Source organism: Coptis chinensis, chromosome 8 (assembly GCF_015680905.1).
Source record: "Coptis chinensis isolate HL-2020 chromosome 8, ASM1568090v1, whole genome shotgun sequence".
NCBI lineage: Eukaryota > Viridiplantae > Streptophyta > Magnoliopsida > Ranunculales > Ranunculaceae > Coptis > Coptis chinensis.
In genome coordinates, this window is record NC_141463.1 from 54326043 (window position 1) to 54348153 (window position 22111).

Sequence of the window (22111 nt, forward strand, 5' to 3'; positions counted from 1 at the left end):
GGCCGCTGGCGATGAATTTGACTTGGCAGCGTGGTAAGCCAGTATAAGCAAATTACACTTCTAGATAAGTGCAAAACCTTTTTAAAGTCTTAAGATTGGATTTTAACTATCTTACGAAAAGACCTGTCATGACACGGAAATTCATCTTGACAGGTAATAGTGTAATATACTTTTGATTATATCATCTCAATTTTAACGTGGAGTTACAGCTCAACAGTATTTGAGTATGGATATGGAGAGACCTTGTGGATAACGTAGAATTAATATATTTCTATACTCAAATAACACGTACAATTATCTTTCAAGGTTGATAATCAAAAGTATATTACACTATTACCTATATATATATATATATAGAATTTGGCTATAGTGACACTCTTATTGTGCCATTCTTATTTCACATTTTCAAAATATTTCACGTGTAGGTATTCACGTCATTTCGTAGTTTCTTCTCAAATTCAAAATTAGATTTCAATTGCTGAGCGACCTCTCTCACTCCTTGTCTTCTTCTCCACCAAAACCCATTGAAATAAAAAAACAGAAAAAGAAAACAGAGATTGCTATTAAAGATAACTATAGTGACACTCCTTCATTGTAGCCATTCTTAAAAACAAACAGTTTCACAAATTTCAAAATATTTTCACTTAGGATTTGAAGATGGCACTATTCATCCTAAGACCTATTTCTCGCAGTTGCTGAGTTTCTTTTCAAATTCAAAATTCTCAGATTTTTGTCATGGAGGGAGTGACATTTCTTTTGGGTCCCTCTATTAATTAAATTAGCAAAATTAAAGATCTTTAAATAGTAACCGTTTTGCAGAATGAAGAACAAATTCGCTCTTTATCCACACCAGATCTAATCAAGCCTACAAACAATGCACAATTAGTGAGACAATTAGAAAGAGCGTAGATTTTATAAGATTTGAACGGTTAGATCTGATCAAATCTAGTTTTGGGCTTAGTGGCAAAAAGGAAAGGCTGGGCCTGACTGTTCAAGAAAATGGGCCAGGCCAGGTTCGGAAGCTAGTTTGTAGGATACTTTGTTTTGATAAAGAGTTTGTAGGATATATGGTGAGAAATGATATTGTTCAATCTGTATTTATAAGAGCGCCTTCAATGGCCCTTTCTGTTTCTTTTTTGATAATATAGTCTTCAATGGCTCTTTCAAAAGCCAAAATAACAACTTTCATATCTTTTGTACTCTTGTAAAATTTGTCATCACTTTTTCTTATATCACGGTTATTTTGATAGAAATCATACTCTTTAAATCAAGTTACAACCAAATACACATGGTGAAGGTCGAATGTTTTACGATAGAAACGGTTTTAGGGTGGAATCAATTGTGTATTTTGTAATAACTCAAAAGAGACCTAGGATCGTAGCTTGTTACTTTGATGCCCAATATATTTTGCAAATTTGTGAAACTTTTTAGATAATGGAGACGTCAATACTATAAAATGTTCCCCATTAAAAGAAAATGATAGAGATTTTAGCGAGACAAATAGTTGCTAAAATGATCGGAGGTAAGAGAAGAAGAGGGTACGGTCAGACACAGACACAGTAAGGGTTATTTAGGGGTTAGGACAGACACATGGGAGAGTGACACTTTTTGTGAAAGTTCAAGAGTTCGCACGCTCATTGTGGACTAATAATTTCCTTTAAATCAAATCGGAGCGTTTAATAGGAGCGGTTTTCAAATCAAGAACGAACATAATAACGGTTTCTAAGAAACGTCTACTTTTTTTTTTCTTCTCCAACGGTCATAAATTTCAAATAAACAAAAACTCCCCCGCTCATCTCTCTTTCTTCACAACACTTTCAAGAACTCATCTTTAATCTTTCAGACTTTTCTTGATTACCCATTTTATTGAGAATGAGTGTTCTTCAATATCAAGTTTCAATGAGTGATGATATAACAGATGATGTTCAGATATGGAACAATGCTGCGTTTGATAATGGAGATACAGTGGTTAAAGATTCTTTTTCATCAATGCAGTCAGTTTCAGGTGATGGGTCTGAATTTGACTCTGAATTTGGTTTGAGTAAAGAAAATTACTGTCCTGATTTGTGTACATCGCCTGTTTGTTTAAGATCTCCAATGAATGTTAAACCTCTTTGTGTAAATAATGGTAATGTGAAATCTCAAGGGAAACCATTAAAGGTTTTGTTTAAACAAGGTCTTCTTGACCCAATGCCGAGTGTTTGTGATAATGGGGGTGAAGTAGTTCGTGATGATAGCAAGATTGATGAAGAGATGGAAGAGATTGAGAAGGAGGTTAGTAGATTATTGTTGAAGTTAGGATCACTTCGTCTTGAGAAGGAGGCGAGGGATGTGAAGCCCCTTTGCACTCCAAAGGTTGTAGAGCAGAAAGAAACTTCCAAGGTTTCTTTTATGCCGAGAAAGATTGAAGGAAGTCCAGTAGTAAGAAATGGTGTGAGATCAAATCTAAGGGGGGTGAGTATCGGGCCTTTGGAGATCGCTGCGGGTGGTGCTAGATTGCAAAGGAAACAGGAAATTACTCCAATTCCATCAGGAAAGAATAGAAGGGGCATTAGCCTTGGGCCATTGGAGATCGCTTCTGGTGTGAGATCACAGAGGGGAAAGCAGGAAGTGACGCCAATTCAACCGGTGAAGAACCGAAGGGGTATTAGTCTTGGCCCATCAGAGATCATTGCTGGTACTAGATCCCAGCAGAGAGGAAAGCAAGAGTTGCCTCCAATACAATCCGCTCAAAACAGTCGGCGGAAGTCATGCTTCTATAAGTTGCAAGAAGTTGATGAAGGAAAGGTTTTGAAAGCAAGAGGAGGTAGGAGTCTGAGTCTAAGCCCACAATCGCGTCTAGCCCAGTCGAAGATACAAGCATCCAAACAAAGATTTATGACAACTGAATATAATAAAACTGTGAAGAAAGATGATCGAGTTCTTTTTGGTGTTCGACCAAAGAATCTTTTCAAAGAGGGGGAACAATCATCTTTTAGTAAAAGGCCAATTAAAAGTGGGAGGGTTGTAGCAAGTCGTTACAGTCAAATTCCTGCTCAGTGTTCTGGAAATCAGACGCAGAATGATCGTAGGAAGATGTCATTACCTGGAAATGACAAGTGCGATAAGAAGCGTTCTTCGGTTGGAAAGACGTGTATGTTTCCGCCTGAGACTGGGTGCAATACTGAAAATCAGGTGGATACATCTACTGAAGCATTGACGTACAAAATTTTGACACCCAATAACCCCCATCCGGTTATGAATGTTGCTGATGTTCTTCCAAAGATTAGAACTATTCGAAACAGATATGAGAGTCCACGAGATTCTGGACCTGCAAAGAAAGTGGCCGAGTTAGTCGGAAAGAAGTCATATTTTGGTGAAGAGGAAAGGACCATGGAGACCTCAGTTTGCCAGACATTGAGTTTTGATGGTGAAGAAGATAAATAGGATAACAAGGTCATAATCTCTTTGATGAATCTTTTCCTTATATTGTTTATCATTTGTTTAATGTGTAATCTTTGATGTTCATTTGGTATGACTAAGAATATGGGGGTAAGCTCTTTTGCTTCCCCAGTGATCTGTTTGAAATATCCACTGCCTTCAGCTTCTTTGTATCTACTTTAGGCATAAATGAAAGTCTCTTCTTATGTTTTCAGTTTTAAATGCTTTTAATGAGGGTTTACTCTTGAATGAAATTAGTGTATAACAAAGTTTAAGCATGACAACTTTGATTTCCTCTTTATTGATTGGTTGCATTAACATTGGATCATCAAAATGGTAAACATAATCACTATCAAGTCTGATTGACTTAGGTGTTGCTGTCGGTAATAGAAAACCAGATTGGTTAATTTGATGCTATTGAGTTGAAGAAGCCAACCTAAGCGTCGCTTGTTTTAGACTTAGAACTGGGAGTGCAGTGTTCAATCCACATGAATGATTACTGAACAAAAATGCTATTCCACTTTTTCTTAATGTGGTTTCCACATTATTTTAAGACTTCAAAAGTAAAGAATTGAGAATTCGAGTGCCATGCGTGTAGCTTAATTGCCGAACACTACCTACAAGGCACAACTGTTTGAAAAGTGTAAGCGCTTTTATCCAGAGAGTCGGCTGAAGTAATGTGCTTCAGTAAACAACCATAATGCCCTGGACCAATAAAGCGCCATTATGCCCTGGACTGGTAAAAGAATCGAAAACATATTGGGTGTATGTCTCATTACAAGCTGACCAGCCTGCGTTAGCCTTTCAAATGGGCAATTTGATTTATTTCTTTGAGATCTATAGAACCTAACCTGCTTTAAAAGGTTAAAAATGTCTTGGAGACCCAGAATTAAGAACCTGCATTTGATAAAAAAAAAATGAAGACGTGATCAAGGGGATTTTGTATCTGATTTACAAACTGACCAGCCTGTTCTAGAGTAGTTTACAGGTCCAATTTTGCTAGACAAATGAGGAAGAAAGGGCAAAAGAAAATTATTATGAATACGTTAGGTGCTACTACCAACCACACAGGTTCAGTCCATTTTCTGATGGAACAAAATGGAAAATGATACAATCTTCTGTCTTTCAATGATTACTCAAATACCATTTCTAGCTAAGTTTGCGTGCCTTCCAACTTTATGATGGAAGGCATCTTCAGTTTCTTCACTGTGGCAGTTGAAATTGTAACAATTGTTCGCGTAAAGAAAATCTGACGTAGTGTTCTAGGCTTGCAGGTACTGATTATGACATCAAACAGCATCATCTTATAGTTTAGGGGCGGACCTACAGCAGGGTTAACAGGGATATATGGCCCCTAACTTTCTAAGAAAAAGGAAATATTATATATATACTAACTAATTAACCTAGGATTTAATGTGATATTGATTTTTTTCTTTCAAAAGTTTTCCTAAAGTGGCGCCCTCACCTAAAATTCTGGTTCCGCCCCTGTTATAGGTTAACAATAATAAGTTTCTTCGGTTAATTCATGATATATTCATTGATGATTACTGGATTTAGTGGTATATATTATTATGTATGCTGGTGTTGAATCTTAATTGTAAGCTTCCGCATCAAAGTTGTATTTTTAACATAATGAGGAATAAAAAGATAGTTTGGGGTCAACAATAAATTGTTACTGTCTACCATCTAATATTAATTCTTATATTTTGGCAAGTTATGTAATTGTCACGAAAACGATACTTGATCTCTAAAAGACAGTCAGTTACTGTTGGGGTCATCGTGAGTCACTCTCTTTCCCCTGTAAGCTTTAAAGAGACAAAATTGTGATTGTCACTCTTCATAAACATGCTTACTCCTACCATGTGCATCCTCACAATAACCTTCTCCAAGCTTTTATGAGGAACTTAATATGGCAGTCATTGGCTTTCACTACAATGCCGGAGTTCCTATTGTACGATTTGAAATTTTATAGTACGATTGTACCACGTTTAATCAATATTGCTAGAAATATCATAGATAGATGCGTTAGGTGCCAAAAGAAAGAGATGAGAAGTTGAGACTCTGATCACCAACAAAAACAGAATGGAATGAAGTTGAGAATGTAAAACTAAATCGTAAGAAAGGAAGAAACATTGATACATATATGAATGTACTTCAGTGTTCTCATCAACAAGAAGTGTGAAATAAATAACATAAAACAAGTGTATACTTACGAAATCAAGAGCATGCTTACTATGCTTCGGAATCTGTTTATTCTTAAGTTCTTTCTTATTCTCTTTGCATCTATAACTCCAGCGTCTGCAAGTTTTTCTAAGTTTGTCAGATATATCGAGTTTAATATCTTTCTTCTTCCACTGTGGCAACTGGTTAATGACAATATTATGGAGAGCAAGAACCTCTTGTTACTTGATCCCCCTTCATCTGGTTCAAGTAATTGCAAAATTCTGCCAACACTGAAATCGTCATGCAGAAACTTTCTTCTGTTCTTTTTGACACAAAGCATGCTGGCAAGCGCTTCTGCTGCCATTTCTTCAACTTCAATAGATATTGCACCTAACATTTGCATGAGCTCTGACATGAAATCTTTATCCCCCATTGCCTTTCTAAGCTCTTCCGATGTATTGGATAGGCGAAATGTTGCTTTTACAGCCAATTCTTGAATTGAGACTTCACTGCTTCGTAATAAAACAAGAAGTCTATCGAGAAAACCATAATCTACAAGGATCATTAGGGAACTTCTTGAGGAGAAGCAGAAAGTCTCAATTGCTCTAAGTGCAATTTCCCTGGTTTTTGATGAAAATGAAGTGTATGGATCCAAAACTTGGACTAGCGAATAGATTCCCCCTCCTCTAATCACCATTTGACGGATGAATTCGTCTCCAGAAGACACGATTTGGAGGAATTCAATCGCGTTTACTTTGGATGTTTCGTCTTTCGAAGTAATAAGCTTGATGAATGTTGAGACTGCTCCTTCTTCAACCATAAACCTCTTGATTTCATCCACTGGAACAAGATTCTTCAGAATTTCACAAGCTGCACGTATTGTTTCTCCTTTGCTGTCACTAGTACTGCATATCCTTATCACTGCTGTTACTCCCCCTTGACCGGAAACTGACCAGGCATTTTCCGAATTCTCAGTAAGTTTCTGTAGTGCCATTGCTGCTCTTTCTTTTCCCAATTCACTTCCTGATTCCAGAACTCGTATCAACGGTGCAATAATTCCAGCCCCTACAAGAATACTTCTATAAGAATTAGATTGTACAATCACTGATACAGCTTTTGCAGACTCTTCCTGGATTCCAATCTCTGCCACTTGAAGAAAATTTACCAGAAGACTTATAAGATCATCTGCCTCAGTTACAATCTTCACATATTTATCATCTTCTTGAACAACCTCATTTAGAGCTACCAAGGCCTGGATTTTCATTATAGAATCTCCAATTTTCAGCCTTGATAATAAGTCCATGATGTAGAACTTCATGTCATCTCGACAAGCTCCAATACTAGGCCTGGTAACTATGATCATATGACCTTGAGACAGTATACCAGCATTATATATTTCTGCAAGACTTTTGAGGTGTACCTCAAATTTGGAGAGGATTAAATCAAGGTCACTCTGCATGAGAAGCTTTCCACTGTAGGAAAGATTAACGCATCGACGTGCAAGATCATAACAGTCTTTGACTGTTGCTAATATAGCGCATGTTAATCCTGAAAATGCCAAGTTCTCACTGAATTCACAGTTTTGAGCAGAACATAGACTAGAATACAGCTCCTCAAGCTTGCTTCTAATCAACTGCCATTTCACATGAAACACTTTAACAGAATAAGAAAGAGAGAGTACCGATGATACAATATTGATCACTTCACAAAGGTTCCCTGATTGAGAGGAAGACTGTTCTTCATCTACACTTTTCAGAGGTTCACCCATATCTTTTCTTGATGTATTCAAATAATTCAATGCAGACACATATCTACTGCTGTTATTGTATGGATAAAAGATATCAGGACAATTAGTCCTCCAGCGAGCAATATTGTCAAGTTTAACTATATAGTTTGCAGGTGGACCTGAATACAATATATTTAAGTTGACATTTAATCAATTGGCCTTTGGGGGGTCAGAATTATAGCGAAAAAGGGTTCTTTAGTCATTGTAAATTTAAGGATTGTTTTGTTCGTTGGAGAAAATATTTTTACATGTGGATTGGTGGGTGAGACCGTCAGAGGAATGGAGCTTTCACAAAGGACAAAAAATGGTGGAGCTTTATCCCTTATTATGATTTAAGATATAAATTAATGGTTTTACACTTTTACTATTGAGTTTTGATCAGAATATGTTTCTTATGTCAATTTATAGATTTTTAAGACAAGAACGAAACTGACTATTATTCAGTTACAAATGCTACCTAGTTTGGTTGTACACTGGAAGTACAATTAGCAATAGTCTATATTTACAATTAGCAATAATCTACCACCTCAGTACCTCTAAGAGCATTCCCAGTGCAAGTCATTATTTTTCTTCTCTTTTCACCTCCACGTAGGCAGGGCCGGCTCTGGGGCAAGGCCATCTAGGCAGTCGCCTAGGGCCCCCACAGTTAGGTCAAGAAAAAAGGCCCCTAGATAAACAATAAACACTTGTATGTTACATACCTCCAAGCCAGCCCAAGCCAATACTTACATGGTCCAAGCCCAATAATTGAATAATCTATTCATGTATTAGATTATAAGCCTAACGATCTACATGGTCCAAGCCCAAAAACTAAATCATCGCTCGTTCAATTCTTAAAAATAGAGAGGAATGCATACTTGGAATGAAAAAATGCAAAGTTCTAACCCAATCGAAGCCAAAGGCTTGAATCTTGTTGATATTACAAGTTTACACCAAAACCAAATTAAAGGTTTTGTAATTGAATAGGCCCTATATTTTGTGCTTTCGCTGTGGGCCCCAAGGAACTCGAGGGAGACCCCTTGCGTAGGCGAGATTTCTTTTCTTTTCTACCATTTTGGTAAAAAACAAGGTAAAGCTGTTCAATGTAAAGGTGAATATTAATTTTGGATGGGATGTCCGTCTGGACGTAAAAATCAAAAACGCTCCGGACGGAATGAAACATACCGTCTAAAATTTAAAAAAAAAAACCGAAAAAAGTCGAAAAATCACGCGAGACGGAATGAAACATTATGTCCGAAAAAAAAAAACCTCATTTTAAAAAAAAAAAAAAAAAACACACACACACACGAGACGGAATCCAACATCCCGTCCGAAGTTCACAAATCAGCCACTATCTCGGTTGAAGATTTCACTTTGATTTTGATTTGGGAAAATAGTCACTACTTATTCACCTTTGCATTGGGCACTGGTTTTCCACAAAAAAAAGGTGACTATTTCAGGTCGGCTCGAGAGGGCAGCCCAACCAGGCGCGCTAGGCCCCCCCAACTTGTTGGTTAAATTTTGGGCCCCAAGATAATTTTATACCCACTAGACCACATGTAAAGGACTCAAGGTTATTCATCCACCCACTCAAACATTGGCCCACATCCCATCGTATAAAAGCATTGTTCTAAAATTCGGTCTAGGGCGGTCTCTAAAAAAAAAAAAAAAAATCGATTGGACCGACTAGGCGGTCTAGACGGACCGATTAGGCGGCTAAAAGGTGAGTCTAAAGCGGTCGATCAAATGATTAAATGTCGAAAAATAAAGGCCCGTGTAGGCTTAAGATTTGAATGAGTTTAAAAGACTTAAATCTAATGTAAATTATATTATTATATAACAAAGAGTATGTTTTTGTATGAAGTCAATATTTCAACTATTATGATTTTGTAATAAGTATATTTGTATGTGTTTATTTTTGAGTTATGGTAAATAATTTTTTCATTTCTTGTAGTATATGCGCGTATTACTATATATATTAGGGAAAAAAAAAGCGCCTGGCGCTAATCCATTAGGCACTGGTTTTAAGCGTTAAATTCTCGCCTCCCAAAAAAGGTGTATAAAAGACTTTTTTTTTTTTTCTCAATAATATAGGCCCATTTTAACCCCCTCAAAGTTCAGGGCCGGCCCTGGACTATTTTCACAAACCTCCCATATTGACCTACATTGGGAATGCTTTAAAAGAGCATATTATTCTTGAATTCCTTTACTATAAATATATGAGAGTATCACATTAATTTCACTATAGTTTACCATGAAATGTACGTCATGTGATTTTCACAAGCGACATGCCGACATAATAAGTAATGGTCAACTGTTATTTTATAAAATGAATTTACGGGTCATGATCGTTCTAACTTGTATGTCAATCCATACCCGAACCGAAAATATTGTACAACAATTAAAATAAAAATATTCCGAGTCACTGTCGATATAATGCTCTAAACATGACCAGTTCAGTCTTAGACTCCTAGAAGCTAGTTAAATCACTATTTCTTATACTACAAGCAAGTACACCTACCAAGTTGACATATAAGTATATAACAAGCTAGATTAGTTTGAATTCGATATAGAGTGTAATGAATAACTACAAGGAATGTTTTTTAGAGAAATTAATTTATAAGATTAAATGACCGGCCTTTTAAGATCAATCTAAACTACATAGCGAAAAATTTAGCAGAGCAGGAACGATTTGGATAAAAATGAAAAGCAGAAGGATTGCTCGCTAACAGAGAGAAAATGTTACAAAAGATGAGACAAGTAATATAGTTCATGACTTCAGGTGGACAACAATGGGACAGTGAAAGTGGGGTTGGAGTTATCAATAAAAAGGAAGATTGTTTTTCAATATCCTTAGCGATGGTACATAAACATCCCCACACCACCATGTGAATCCCTTTTGTTAGATGCCTTGTGCTTGTGGTCACCACTCACCATTGAGAAAATGGTGAGTAATCTTGGAAAACAAGAGAAATAAAGGTAATCTTTTCCTAACCTTTTAAGAGTGTACATAGTGAGTGGATTCATAAAAGCCAAAGCCCACCCAGGCCACACCAAAACAAAGCAATGGGGATATCCTTCATGCAAGAAAAACTTTTATGTAAATCTGTTGACTGTATGATAGGTGGCCATAACTCTAAAAAAATGACAACGTACAACATATGGAAGTAAGAACTAAGAAAGTTTGATGATTCTTATATGATTAAGTGTGGGTTAAGCATGGGAGTTTCTTGTAATCCACCAATAAGTATCCATTATTCTCTGTCATGGACAACTATTTAATTTGACGTCTTTGCACTGAGCATGCTTATTTGCAACCAATGTTTAGGATTTAGGGTGTCTTAGGTCTTAATCATCTTTAGATTAGTCAAATTTTTGTTTCTTTTTTCTTAAAAGTGTATCTTAAGTGGAAATTTGCGGCGTCTTTTTAACTTGCCTTCATGTTTTTGCATCAAGGATTTGGACTTCCAACCTCATGATGGTCTCATTGCATCAAGTGGGGGACCATGTGTATTACAAACCAAACTCGGATATAAAGGAATTGAAGGAATCTTGAAGCCAGCAAATATTTCATCTGATGAACCAATTAACAAAAACGGTTAAGACATATTGACCTACTATACTGACCTGTTTGATAATATAAAATCATCACATTATCATTTTGTCACAGGCGTAAATCAGTAAATCTGATATGTTCTAACATCGCACCTTAATGTTTTGGTCTAGTGAGTTAAAACATTTTTCAATCCCTTTTTAGATGAAAAGCAGCATGTTGGTACTTCGTAGTATTGCAATTTGATCACTAAGTTCCAAAATGGAATTTGAGGATTCAGAGTTTATAATTTGAAAGAGACAACACAGTTGGTAGGAAGGTCATCTGATAATGAAGCAATTGAGATTTCTTTAAGAAAATATTGAGTGGGAAAGAAGTAATCTCTAAGGTAGAAGAATACCTTAGCTTTAAAGTTGAGTACGTACAGAAAGCAATATATTCATCTAATTGAGATGAAAACTTTGTCGAACTATATTGAAGATACAAATAATTGACGAGTTGCCTGACTACTTGAGTATGATATATACATGGCCTTTGTTTCCGGCTTTCTGCTTATGCAGTTTGGTAACCAGCATGCATGTAAATCGTAAACTATGCTTGTTCCTGCTAATGTGTTACTACTGATTACGTGCAAAATGTGAGAGTAAAGTTTCCTGTACATGTTTTAGCCTTGGGCTTGGGCTTTAATTGAGACTTGAGCACCGAAAATACACTTACAAGTTCTCAACTTCTCATTAACAAAAACTAAACGCAAACCAATTATGCTAGCTTTAATTCTTTATAATAGAATTATGCAAACCAAACCAATTATGCTGGTAATTCTTTATAAACGCAAACCAATTATGCAATCCTAACCTAAAGCACTCACTGTTCGACTGTTAGGTGAAATCGTGAAAGTAATAATAGACTTCTTACCATCAACTAGCTTTAATTCTTTATAGGGTTATAATTAGCTTCATTATTACATTTTGTATACTGCCTGGCTGTGGAGATGTGATAAACTGATAATTAACCGCAACATTTTATGTCCCAAAGTTGTACTCAGCCAACACATGGCTTAAAATGATTTTGGAACAATTTACATAAGTAGGGTTGGCAAATGGAGCCGTAGACGGTAGACCAGCTCATAACCAAATCTTCTAGGATTAGGATTGCATCATATAAGGATTGCACAATTATGTGACAATTCAATCTCAATAAGTAGTGAAAGTGAAATAATAGATTTGGAGGGGACAAAAGATCATATGCTTAGGTTTTTAGTAATGTTACATACAGTGATGCACGCACTTGACTGTATAATGATACCAACAAACTTGAACAATGAACAAAATTGTTACGGGAGATTCAAAATTAGGGCATTGCGAGCTAAACTTAAACAAGAAATTGGTCCTGAAGACCAATTTTGAGTCAAAATCACGGTAGAAGACAACCTATTTTAGAAACCACTCACAAAACCAAATTTCTTGTTTTAATCACTTACGGATCCAGTCTTTTAATTAAAACTAGCCATTAAGCCCGACCTATGGTCGGGCCTGCTACCTTGATAGATGAATATATGGTTGAATAAATTTTCTAAATATGTATATATTTTATGAAAGCCATTAAGAACTTTTAGTTCAAAACGTTAAGTTGTGATGGAAGAAGAATCAATGAATTAGAACGATTTTTTTATTATTAATTGAACTATTATTTATCTACTATTATTTATCAATATGGTTGAATAAATTTTCTAAATATGTATGTATTTTATGAAAGCCATTAAGAACTTTTAGTTTAAAACGTTAAGTTGTGATGGAAGAAGAATCAACGAATTAGAACGATTTTTTTTATTATTAATTGAACTATTATTTATCAACGCATGTGTAGTTTTCTAGTTAGGTGTATCAAATTGAAGTTGTAAAGCATGAAGAAAAAATGTGATTGCATCTTTGCAAGTGTTTGGTCAGAGTATTATTTATTAATAAGTTTTTGTTCATGTATAAACTTGCATTGGAGTTTCTAGTAATAACGAACAGCGTATCCAGTTAATAAAGTGTGAATAGTATATATAGTCCATTAATTTGTTGAACTTTTTAAATTGTTTGGACCTCATTGTTTATTTTTCAAAAAAACCCATGAAAAGCCCATTAGATAACCCATTAGTCGTCTGAAGCAAATATTGTTGGGAGTCTCTCTTCCAGTTTCCTCTATCCTCTATTCTTCTCGTCAGTATATCCTTGACCAAAGAACTCGATCTCTTTTAGGTACTGTTCTTGAATGGAGCTAGGGTTTTCTTTTATTTTTTAGGCTGATCAAGCTTTGAGATGATGATGATGAGAGTGATGGAATATTAGAACTATAAGAATATATATATACTGAAGAATATATATATATATATATATAGTAAGAAAAGTGGATTTTGAAATTTCGTGTTTCTTTGTTGTTCAAATATAATGTGTTGACTTGTATTTGTTTGAGGTGAAGCGCTGTGTTGACAGGTTCACAGTTTGAATGTCCGAATTAGAACGGGCTGAATCAAACACACGGTAAATTGAATGGCAAACATGCACTCTATATTGTATTTTTGAATAAAACTCTAGTGGGTTTGGGGCTTGATTTCTACCCAGCTCAGTTTTGTTCAAATCTTCAATACATACTTTGTTTTATTTCTCAAAAAACTATATGTAAGTTTTTACTACATGCCTATACTTGTATATTTGAAGGTATGTTGTGTGTGTGTCAGAATATTTATGTATGTTTCATAAAACATTTTCCTAAATCCTAAACTAATTGTATGTGTTTATGTTGATACATGATATATTGAATGTACTATTTTTTTTCTTCAGGTTTTCTTGTAATTTGTTCAAAATGGAAGTGTAAGTTGAGTTATTTTTGTTTTATGTTTACATGTTTATATTTGTTATGATTACTAATTTCTCTCTCTCTCTTTTTTTTTTTAATGTTTTGTAGTGATTGTTCTTGTAAATTTCGTAATTTTTTTTGTTCTCCAAAAGACAAATGGTCTGCCAAATCGCATGCTCGACATAATTATGAGTGCATGACTATTTTTAGTTTTTTTGAATATCTCATTAAAAAAATCAAGCAGAAGAGATGTTGTATACACCGTGGTGAATCTAATGTTTACGCAAATAGTGAAACTCATCAGTCGGTTCTAAGGATGAGGAACATATTAGATGAGTAAGTTTTATTTATTTATTTTATTTGTAATTTATTTACTTATAATGTTATTAATTTGATGTTTTTTATTATTATTTTTTTTTTAAATTTTTTATTTTCTGTTTTGTGAAGTATTGGTATTCGTTCGTATGCTATAAAGATGTTCTGGTTAAATAATGAAGTGGATAATTTATGCGCGTATTATAGGGAAAACTTTGAAGGATTAAGTTTCTTGAATTGTATGGAATATGTGGTTGAAGTTCTTACGAAGTATATTGATTTGGATGAATCTGATGAAGAGGTTGTTCCCTTTATATCATCTACTCGTCGTTTTTTGTTTTTCTCCTAATTTTTATTTTGGTTGAATTGAATATTTTATGTTTGATTTGACAGGTTTGGTAGTTAACCTGTGTTAGGAGTAAAATGGCAGAGTATGTATAGGGAAAACAAATGTGTCGCTGTTGCGAACACAGAAATGGATAGGAAAGTTGAAGGCTGAAGTTAGTTTTTTAGTGTTTGGATGACTGTTTTTTTTCGTTTTGAATTGTAATTTGCCTAGATACTTTGCAAGTTTATGTGTTTCAGTCAGATTAAATATTTTCTAGCTTATGTCGATCTTTTGTTATTCTATAATTGCTCCAGTTAGTAAGTTTTTTGGCGTTGTTTGAGAATGTTGTCACAGACTATTGGTATCCTTGGCAAACACTTTGAATTATGAACTTCAGATTCTTTCCCATGTTTTATGTTAATTGTTAAAAGAAACTTGTAGGGGAGTGATATTCTCTATCCAGCACGCGCCTAACATGGTGGAAATAACACATCGACCTATGGATACAGGTCGCATCCATGAGCCAGTAGAACGCTACATACAGATCGCAATATCATGCGAACTACGCTAGGAAGTGACACAGACCCCCTATCCATAAGCAATCATGACTAAAGGGTACTTGTACATATCTTGACCGTCAGCCACTGGTCACGGCCGCAAGCTACTTGTACAGACTGCCGCTCCACATCATTACAACAGACCTATGAGAACAGTTCTCACGTGCTATCCTAATCTCCACCCCTCATTTAGGACACCCTTGACGCGTGGAGAGCAAGGATACACTCTCGATCTCTATAAATACCTCTCCTATGAACTACGCCAGACCTGATTCTACTCTCCCCCAAAACAACCCAGAGTAAGATACGTAGGCAGTTCGCTCTCAAGTAGAACTCGGTCTCATCCAATAATCTATTCCAGTCCCCCAGAGACTGTTTGTAAGGGAAAACCATATCACGCCTTACATTGGCGCCGTCTGTGGTCTCGATTACTTGAGAAACCAGACCATTTCCAAACAAATCTGTAGCCAAAACTCTCAAGCCCACGGCATGGCAAGCCTCGGCTCAACTCCACCTTTTAGCGCAGCCAACTAGGGACAGTGAACGAGCAAATAGCTGAGCTCAGGCAAGAAAACATCACACTCCGTGCACAGGTGGACACACAGAACCCACTAGGAGTCACCGCAGAGGACGACGTCATCAACGTCAGTCAACAGATCACCGAGCTGAACCAAAGGCTCGACAAAAACGCGGTAAAGAAAGATTCCACTCAGATAGTGCAAAAGATGTTGAAAACCTACCGCGCATCTCCATTTGCTACTGAAATACTGCACAAAGTCTCTCCTCCAGACTTTGTCCAACCACGGTTCCCGATGTACGACGGCCGCACATGCCCAGGCCAGCATATAACATGATATGTTCAAAGTCTTGCCCTCTACAGCGCACCAGAGTTCGACCATCTCCACTGCAGACTATTTCCGGCGAGTCTAAGGGATGGCCCACTCGATTGGTTCTTCTCCCTCGAGGCAGACTCCATAAAAAGCTTCGAACAGCTCACCGACCTGTTCGCAAGCCAGTACGTCCACAATAGACGTAAGAAGGGTGATCTCAATTCACTCTTCCAGCTCGCTCTTGGCAAGGAGGAAACCTACAGCTCCTTCCTAAGCCGGTTCAAAACAGAACTCTTGGACATGGAAAGCGGCCTCAAAGAGTCATTTGCCGCAGTGGCTTTCACAACCGCCTGCCGCACCCGCAATACCGACCTAACCAGATCGCTCCTGAAAGACCAGCTAGAAACGCTGGCCGAGCTGTACGCTTCGAGTTGATAAATACATCAAGCTACAAGAGGGTCTGAAAAAGCAGAACCAAGAAGAAAAAGAAACAGAAGAAGGAGAGGTTTACGAGGTAACATCATCCTCTAAAAAGCGTCGTCGACAACAAGGACAACCCTCCAAACCCAAACCAAGCAATGACCAAGAATTCGCCGTGCTCACCAGATCTCCTAGTTACATACTAGAGAAAATCAAGCGAGCTACCTTCTACCGACCGAAGATAAGGCAGCCAGCAGATCGCCCCGACCAGCCCTACTGCGCGTTTCATCGCGCCAGATGCCATGAGACCGACGTGTGCTGGGGGCTCAAACATTATTTGCAAGACCTAGTCGAAGCCGGGCACATCAAGCAGTACACCAATATACCCGACGGCGACCTGTGCCACAAGCTCATGGCCCGCAATCATAATGGCGGTCCCCACCGGCGACGGGCGATCCATGGGTCCCAAAGTCGCCCTCACACAGCGGGGGCGCTCGAGAAACGCTCTGTCAAGATCGCCGTCAAACATCAAGAGGTCGCGAGCATGACAGAACCATCCACATGATCACACTCCAGGATGATTCCGTCTCGAGCTCGCGAGAAAAAAGAAGGCGCGTCGGTGCCCTCCATGAAGTGTACAACTTTTCTTCACAAGCCGCTCCTGCACCACGCAGTTCAGGACGTAGAACAGGAGACATCACCTTCTTAGAGGCCGACCTCAACAAGGTCTGCCTCCCGCACAACGACGCACTCGTGGTCCACGTCAAAATCAGTGACTAGACCGTCAAGGGAGTTTTGATCGATCCTGGCAGCTCCTGCGATATTTTGTTCTACCACACGATCTAAGAGATGAACCTGCCAAAGTCGGTCTTCATAGACCCTATCGCACCCCTTTTCGGATTCAACGGCTCCAGGGCCGATCCAATAGGAGGCATCATACTCCCAGTCTCGGTGGGCTCCCGAGAAGACAAGGTCAGCTTCAATACGCGTTTTAGCGTCCTAGATACCAAGTCGTCCTACAACGCCATTCTAGGACGACGGTGGATCCATCAAATGTAGGCAGTACCGTCCACTTTGCACCAAGTGCTCCGTTTTCCGGGCCCAACGGGAATGATGGAGCTTCGAAGCAACCAGCTCGAGGCCCATCATTGTAATCAGGTCATCGCAGCAAACAAGATCGCTGAACCTCCCATCACCGTCGGCAACGAGCCCACTAGCTATACGATGGCCAAAGACTTAGTGGCTGAGGTGAGAGCCAGCGCACCAAGACAGAACGCTGGGGGCTCCAACAAGAACTTCCTCTCACCAGCCCGGATCCCGACCGCTACCAAGGCAGCTGTCGTACCAGCATTGCAAATCCTTGAGGTCGCCCCAGTGGAGAACGTCGCGTGCAAACAAAGTCTCGAGGTCGCACTACCAGCTCTCATACAACCAGCGAGTTGCGAAAGAAACCACCCGGTTTACGTTGTCACGGCAACAAATTTATCACTTTTGAACTGTTATCGTAACCACGTAAGACGCTCCAGCTCTACGGCTATTCCAAACGGTCATCGACCAGCCCAAGATCGGCAAAGTGCAATCCTCCGTGAGCACTTTCGAACGTCGTAAACCAAACACCGACTCGAAAAGCAAAGAAGTGAATTTGGGAACCGAAGACGACCACTAAACTTCGTCTATGTCGGGCTAACCTCGACCCCCACACTTAAGGCTCATCTTGTAAATTTTCTGTCCATGAATAAAGATGTGTTAAGCGCTGGTCGATATCGACGTGCCTGGTATAGACCCTAGAGTTGCATGCCACCGGTTAAACGTCAACCCTGGTGCCAAACCAGTTCGACAACGACCTAGAAGATTGTCTTTACGTTTTCAAAAAGCAGTCAACGATGAGGTAGATAAACTCAAACAAGTAGGTTTCATCCGGAAGGTCGATTACCCGAGTGGGTCGCAAAACATAGTGGTCGTTCAAAAAAATGGTACAGTCCGGTCGAAAGTGCGCCGACTTCACCAACGTCAACCAAGAAACTCCAAAAGACAGCTTCCCACTACCCAGAATCGACCAACTAGTCGACCAGACTTGTGGTCACGAGCTGCTCTCATTCATGGATGCATATAGTGGGTACAATCAAATACCACTTGCTGAAGAAGATCAGGAGAAGACCTCATTCATCACTGAGCAAGGAATTTATTGTTACAATGTTCTCCCGTTCGGACTGAAAAATGCAGGGGCGACATATCAACGACTTGTAACTGACATGTTCCAGGACATGTTAGGAGATACCATGGAGGTTTACATCGACGACATGGTTGTCAAAAGCAAGAAAGCAGGCGACCACCTCACTCACCTCGAGCAAGAGTTCTCCAGACTACGACGAACCGGAATGAAGCTAAACCCAGAGAAGTGCCTTTTTGGAGCGTCCTCCGGAAAATTTCTCGATTATCAGGTTTCGCAGCGAGGTATCGAAGCAAATCCAGACCAAATTCGGGCGTTCCTCGACATGCCCGACCCGCAAACAAAGAAACAGATACAAAAGTTGTCAGGTATGGTCGCTGCACTCAACCGATTCATATCGAGAGCATCAGACAAATGCCGACAGTTCTTACAGATACTAAAGAAAGGCGAGCAGTTTTCATGGAACGATCAATGCCACCAAGCATTCTCCACTCTTAAGGAATACCTGACAACACCCCCGTCTTAGCTAAGCCGACAGACGGAGAAACTCTGGGGCTTTATCTGGCAGTATCGGATTTCACCATCAGTTCGGTCCTATTCAAAGAGGAACACAACTTCGAGAAAAGCCGATCTACTTCACAAGTAAGACACTCACTCCAGCCAGAGGAATTACTCCCACATAGAGAGAGCGAGTCTTGCTTTGTTATACTTTCGGCAAGAAAATTCAGACCTTACTTTCAAGCCCATCCAATCAAAGTACTTAGCAATCTCCCGTTGAAGAGGATCCTTCACAAAGAAAATAAGACCACTAGGATGGCAATATGGGCAGAAGAATTGGGCGAGCACCACATGGACTTCGTCCCCCGCACGTCGCAGAAGGGTCAGGTCGTCGCAGATTTCCTAGCAGATTTTCCAGTCGACGACCCTAATTGGGAAATAGAAACAGAGGTCGCACCCACAAAAGCGAACATAAAAACAGTCTGGTCCCTCTACGTCGATGGTTTCAACAACCCCGGCGGCAGTGGTATCGGAATCGTTTTAGTGTCCCCCGAGGGGACTATGGTAGAGAAAGCAGTCCGCATCGACTTCGCAACTTCCAATAACGAAGCGGAGTACGAAGCACTAATAATGGGAATGCGTGCAGCAATCCAACTCGGTGTAAGGGAGATCCAAATCTTTAGTGACTCGCAGCTGGTCGTTCGCCAGGTCGCAAAAGAGTACACTACCAGCGAAGGTAACCTTTCCAAGTACCTTCAAGTTGTTAATGATCTGCTTCCTTCTTTTAGCAGAGCTACGATACACCATTTTTTGCGTGATGAGAACCGTCACGCAGATAGCTTAGCATACCTAGCGACCCAGACACCGAATTGTGCCCCAAGACAACTGACCATTGAAGTGGTCGATCGACCAGCTTACCAAGTGGACCATGTCTTGGCAATCAGCGACCTGTGCCCACTCTCTGAAGATCAGATGAGTCAAACATGGATGCAGCCTATTATACAATACATCCAGCACGGCACACTTCCAGATGAGCGTACCAAAGCCAGAAAGGTCCCACACCAGGCACGTAGCTATTGTTTGTTGAATGATAAGGTTATTCCGCAAGTCCGCAGGAGGACCTCATCTGAGGTGCATCAGTCCAGAGCAAGGTCAGTTAATTTTTGCTGAGATCCATGAAGGATAGTGTGGCAATCATGCCGGAGGTCGCTCATTGGCCCACAAAGCGATCTCCCAAGGATACTTCTGGCCCCGTATGCAGATTGATGCCAAATCGTATGTCCTCAAGTGTGTCAAATGTCAAACATTTGGTCACAACATCATACAGCCAGCCCGCGAATTGATCAACATCACGAGCCCTTGGCCGTTCCACATGTGGGGCATGGACATTATGGGACCATTCATCCCTCAGAAGAGCACCGGCTTCCGCTTCGTCTTTGCTGCCACAGATTATTTCACTAAGTGGGTCGAAGCAATTCCGTTGGCACACGACAAAGAATCACATGTCAGGAATTTCATTTGGACTCATATCATCACCCGGTTTGGCTTACCACATACACTGGTGATGGACAATGGCTCCCAGTTCAATGGTAAAACAGTCAAAGAGTTTCTGGCCAAGTGGAAGATCGTTCATGCCTTCTCTACGCCCCAGTACGCCCAAAGCAAAGGACAAGCGGAGGCCAGCAACAAAGCCATTCTAGAGAATCTGAAGAAGAAAATTGAAAAGAACAAGAGCCAATGGCCAAATCAGCTCGAGAACATACTATGGGCTCATCGCACTACAGCTCGCTCCAGCACCGGCGAATCACCATTTTCCCTATGCTATGGTACGTGCGAAGCCATCCCCCCGAAGCCGACAATCACGACAACCCGATCTGAGCTTGTCGAGGTCGGGCCTGAATGACTCGGTTTTAGCTCGAGAGGTCGACCTCCCTCGAGGAATGGCGCGATCTGGCGCCATCAAAGTAGCATCCTACCAACAAGTCCTAAAGCGATCCTACAACAAACGAGTACATCCTCGATCTTTTCAACCTGGGGATCTCATTTTGAAGAAAACTCAAGATGACTCTAAACTAGCACCAACGTGGGAAGGCCCTTACATAGTGGAACGCGTCGTTGGCAATGGAGCGTATTGGATTAAAACCCAGGAAGGGAAGTTGCTGCCACGACCTTTTGAACACATACTTACTAAAACAGTTTTACCAGTAGTGGCATTATGTATTGTAATTCATGTCCACGTGTACTACAAGCTCAAGTGTAAGCTACTGAAGATTGTTATCATAAACTGCGGTTTTTGTTTACTCAAATCTCCAAGCTAAGCCACTCGCACCACAAGCATCATACACACGCCTCCAAAGGCGTAACGCCTTTTAACGGGCTCATCGCCTCTCCGAATCTCGCTAAGTTGAGGACCTATACTCCTAGGATCAACTCAGCGAGAACGCTCTCAGGAGCAGCACGCCCTCAGGGGCTACAAACGCTCTCAAGCGAGCAGAACGCTCTCAGGAGCTTACAGGCTCATCGCCTCTCCGAATCTCGCTAAGTTGAGGACCTATACTCCTAGGATCAACTTTGATAGAACGCTTTTTCAGGGCAAAAGACGCCTCGGGGCTACAAACGCCTCAATGGAATTTGAGCGCGCTCGGGGAGCTTACAGGGCTCATCGCCTCTCCGAATCTCGCTAAGTTGAGGACCTATACTACTAGGATCAACTCAGCGAGAACGCTCGAGAGCAAAGACCCTCGGGGGCTACACACGCCTCAAGCGAAGCGTAACACTCGGGGAGCTTACAGGCTTATCGCCTCCGAAGTCTCGCTAAGTTGAGGACCTATACTCCTAGGATCAACTCGGAGCGCTTCATATTGAATTGGGCCTCGGGGATAAAACGCCTCAAGCGAGAAGAACGCTCACAGGAGCTTACAGGCTCATCGCCTCTCCGAATCTCGCGAAGTTGAAGACCTATACTCCTAGGATCAACTTCGTTGAGAACGCCTCAGAGCAAAGACGCCCTCGGGGGCTAAAATGCTCTCAAGCGGCGCGCCTCGCTCTTACAGCTTCTCGCTCATCCTCTCCGAATCTCGCTAAGTTGAGGACCTATACTCCTAGGACCAACTCAACGAGAACTGTCACACCCCGAATTTCGACAGAATTCGGAAAAACATTATTTGTTCCCGACTCTTCGATCTCCGAGGTGTGACGCACTCTCCACTCCCAAAAACCCATAAACAGTTTAATATATGCGGATAATTAAA

The 22111-nt window shown here is 40.0% G+C and overlaps 2 protein-coding genes across 2 annotated transcripts; one reads left to right on the plus strand and one right to left on the minus strand.

The window, feature by feature from the left end:
- Positions 1 to 844: 844 nt before the first annotated feature.
- Positions 845 to 3642, plus strand: LOC147481963 (uncharacterized). Its single transcript, XM_086580961.1, has one exon. The coding sequence runs from the start codon at positions 1873 to 1875 to the stop codon at positions 3424 to 3426; it is 1554 nt and encodes a 517-aa protein (XP_086437087.1). The 5' UTR covers positions 845 to 1872; the 3' UTR covers positions 3427 to 3642.
- A 1845-nt stretch (positions 3643 to 5487) lies between these two features.
- LOC147481964 (ARM repeat superfamily protein) lies at positions 5488 to 7480 on the minus strand. The gene has a single exon (XM_086577292.1). The coding sequence runs from the start codon at positions 7349 to 7351 to the stop codon at positions 5630 to 5632; it is 1722 nt and encodes a 573-aa protein (XP_086433418.1). The 5' UTR covers positions 7352 to 7480; the 3' UTR covers positions 5488 to 5629.
- Between the last annotated feature and the right edge of the window lie 14631 nt (positions 7481 to 22111).

Excerpts from the sequence above, each read along its gene's own strand:
- LOC147481963 (XM_086580961.1), top strand. The coding sequence starts at position 1,873 with ATGAGTGTTCTTCAATATCAAGTTTCAATGAGTGATGATATAACAGAT.
- LOC147481964 (XM_086577292.1), bottom strand. The coding sequence starts at position 7,351 with ATGGGTGAACCTCTGAAAAGTGTAGATGAAGAACAGTCTTCCTCTCAA.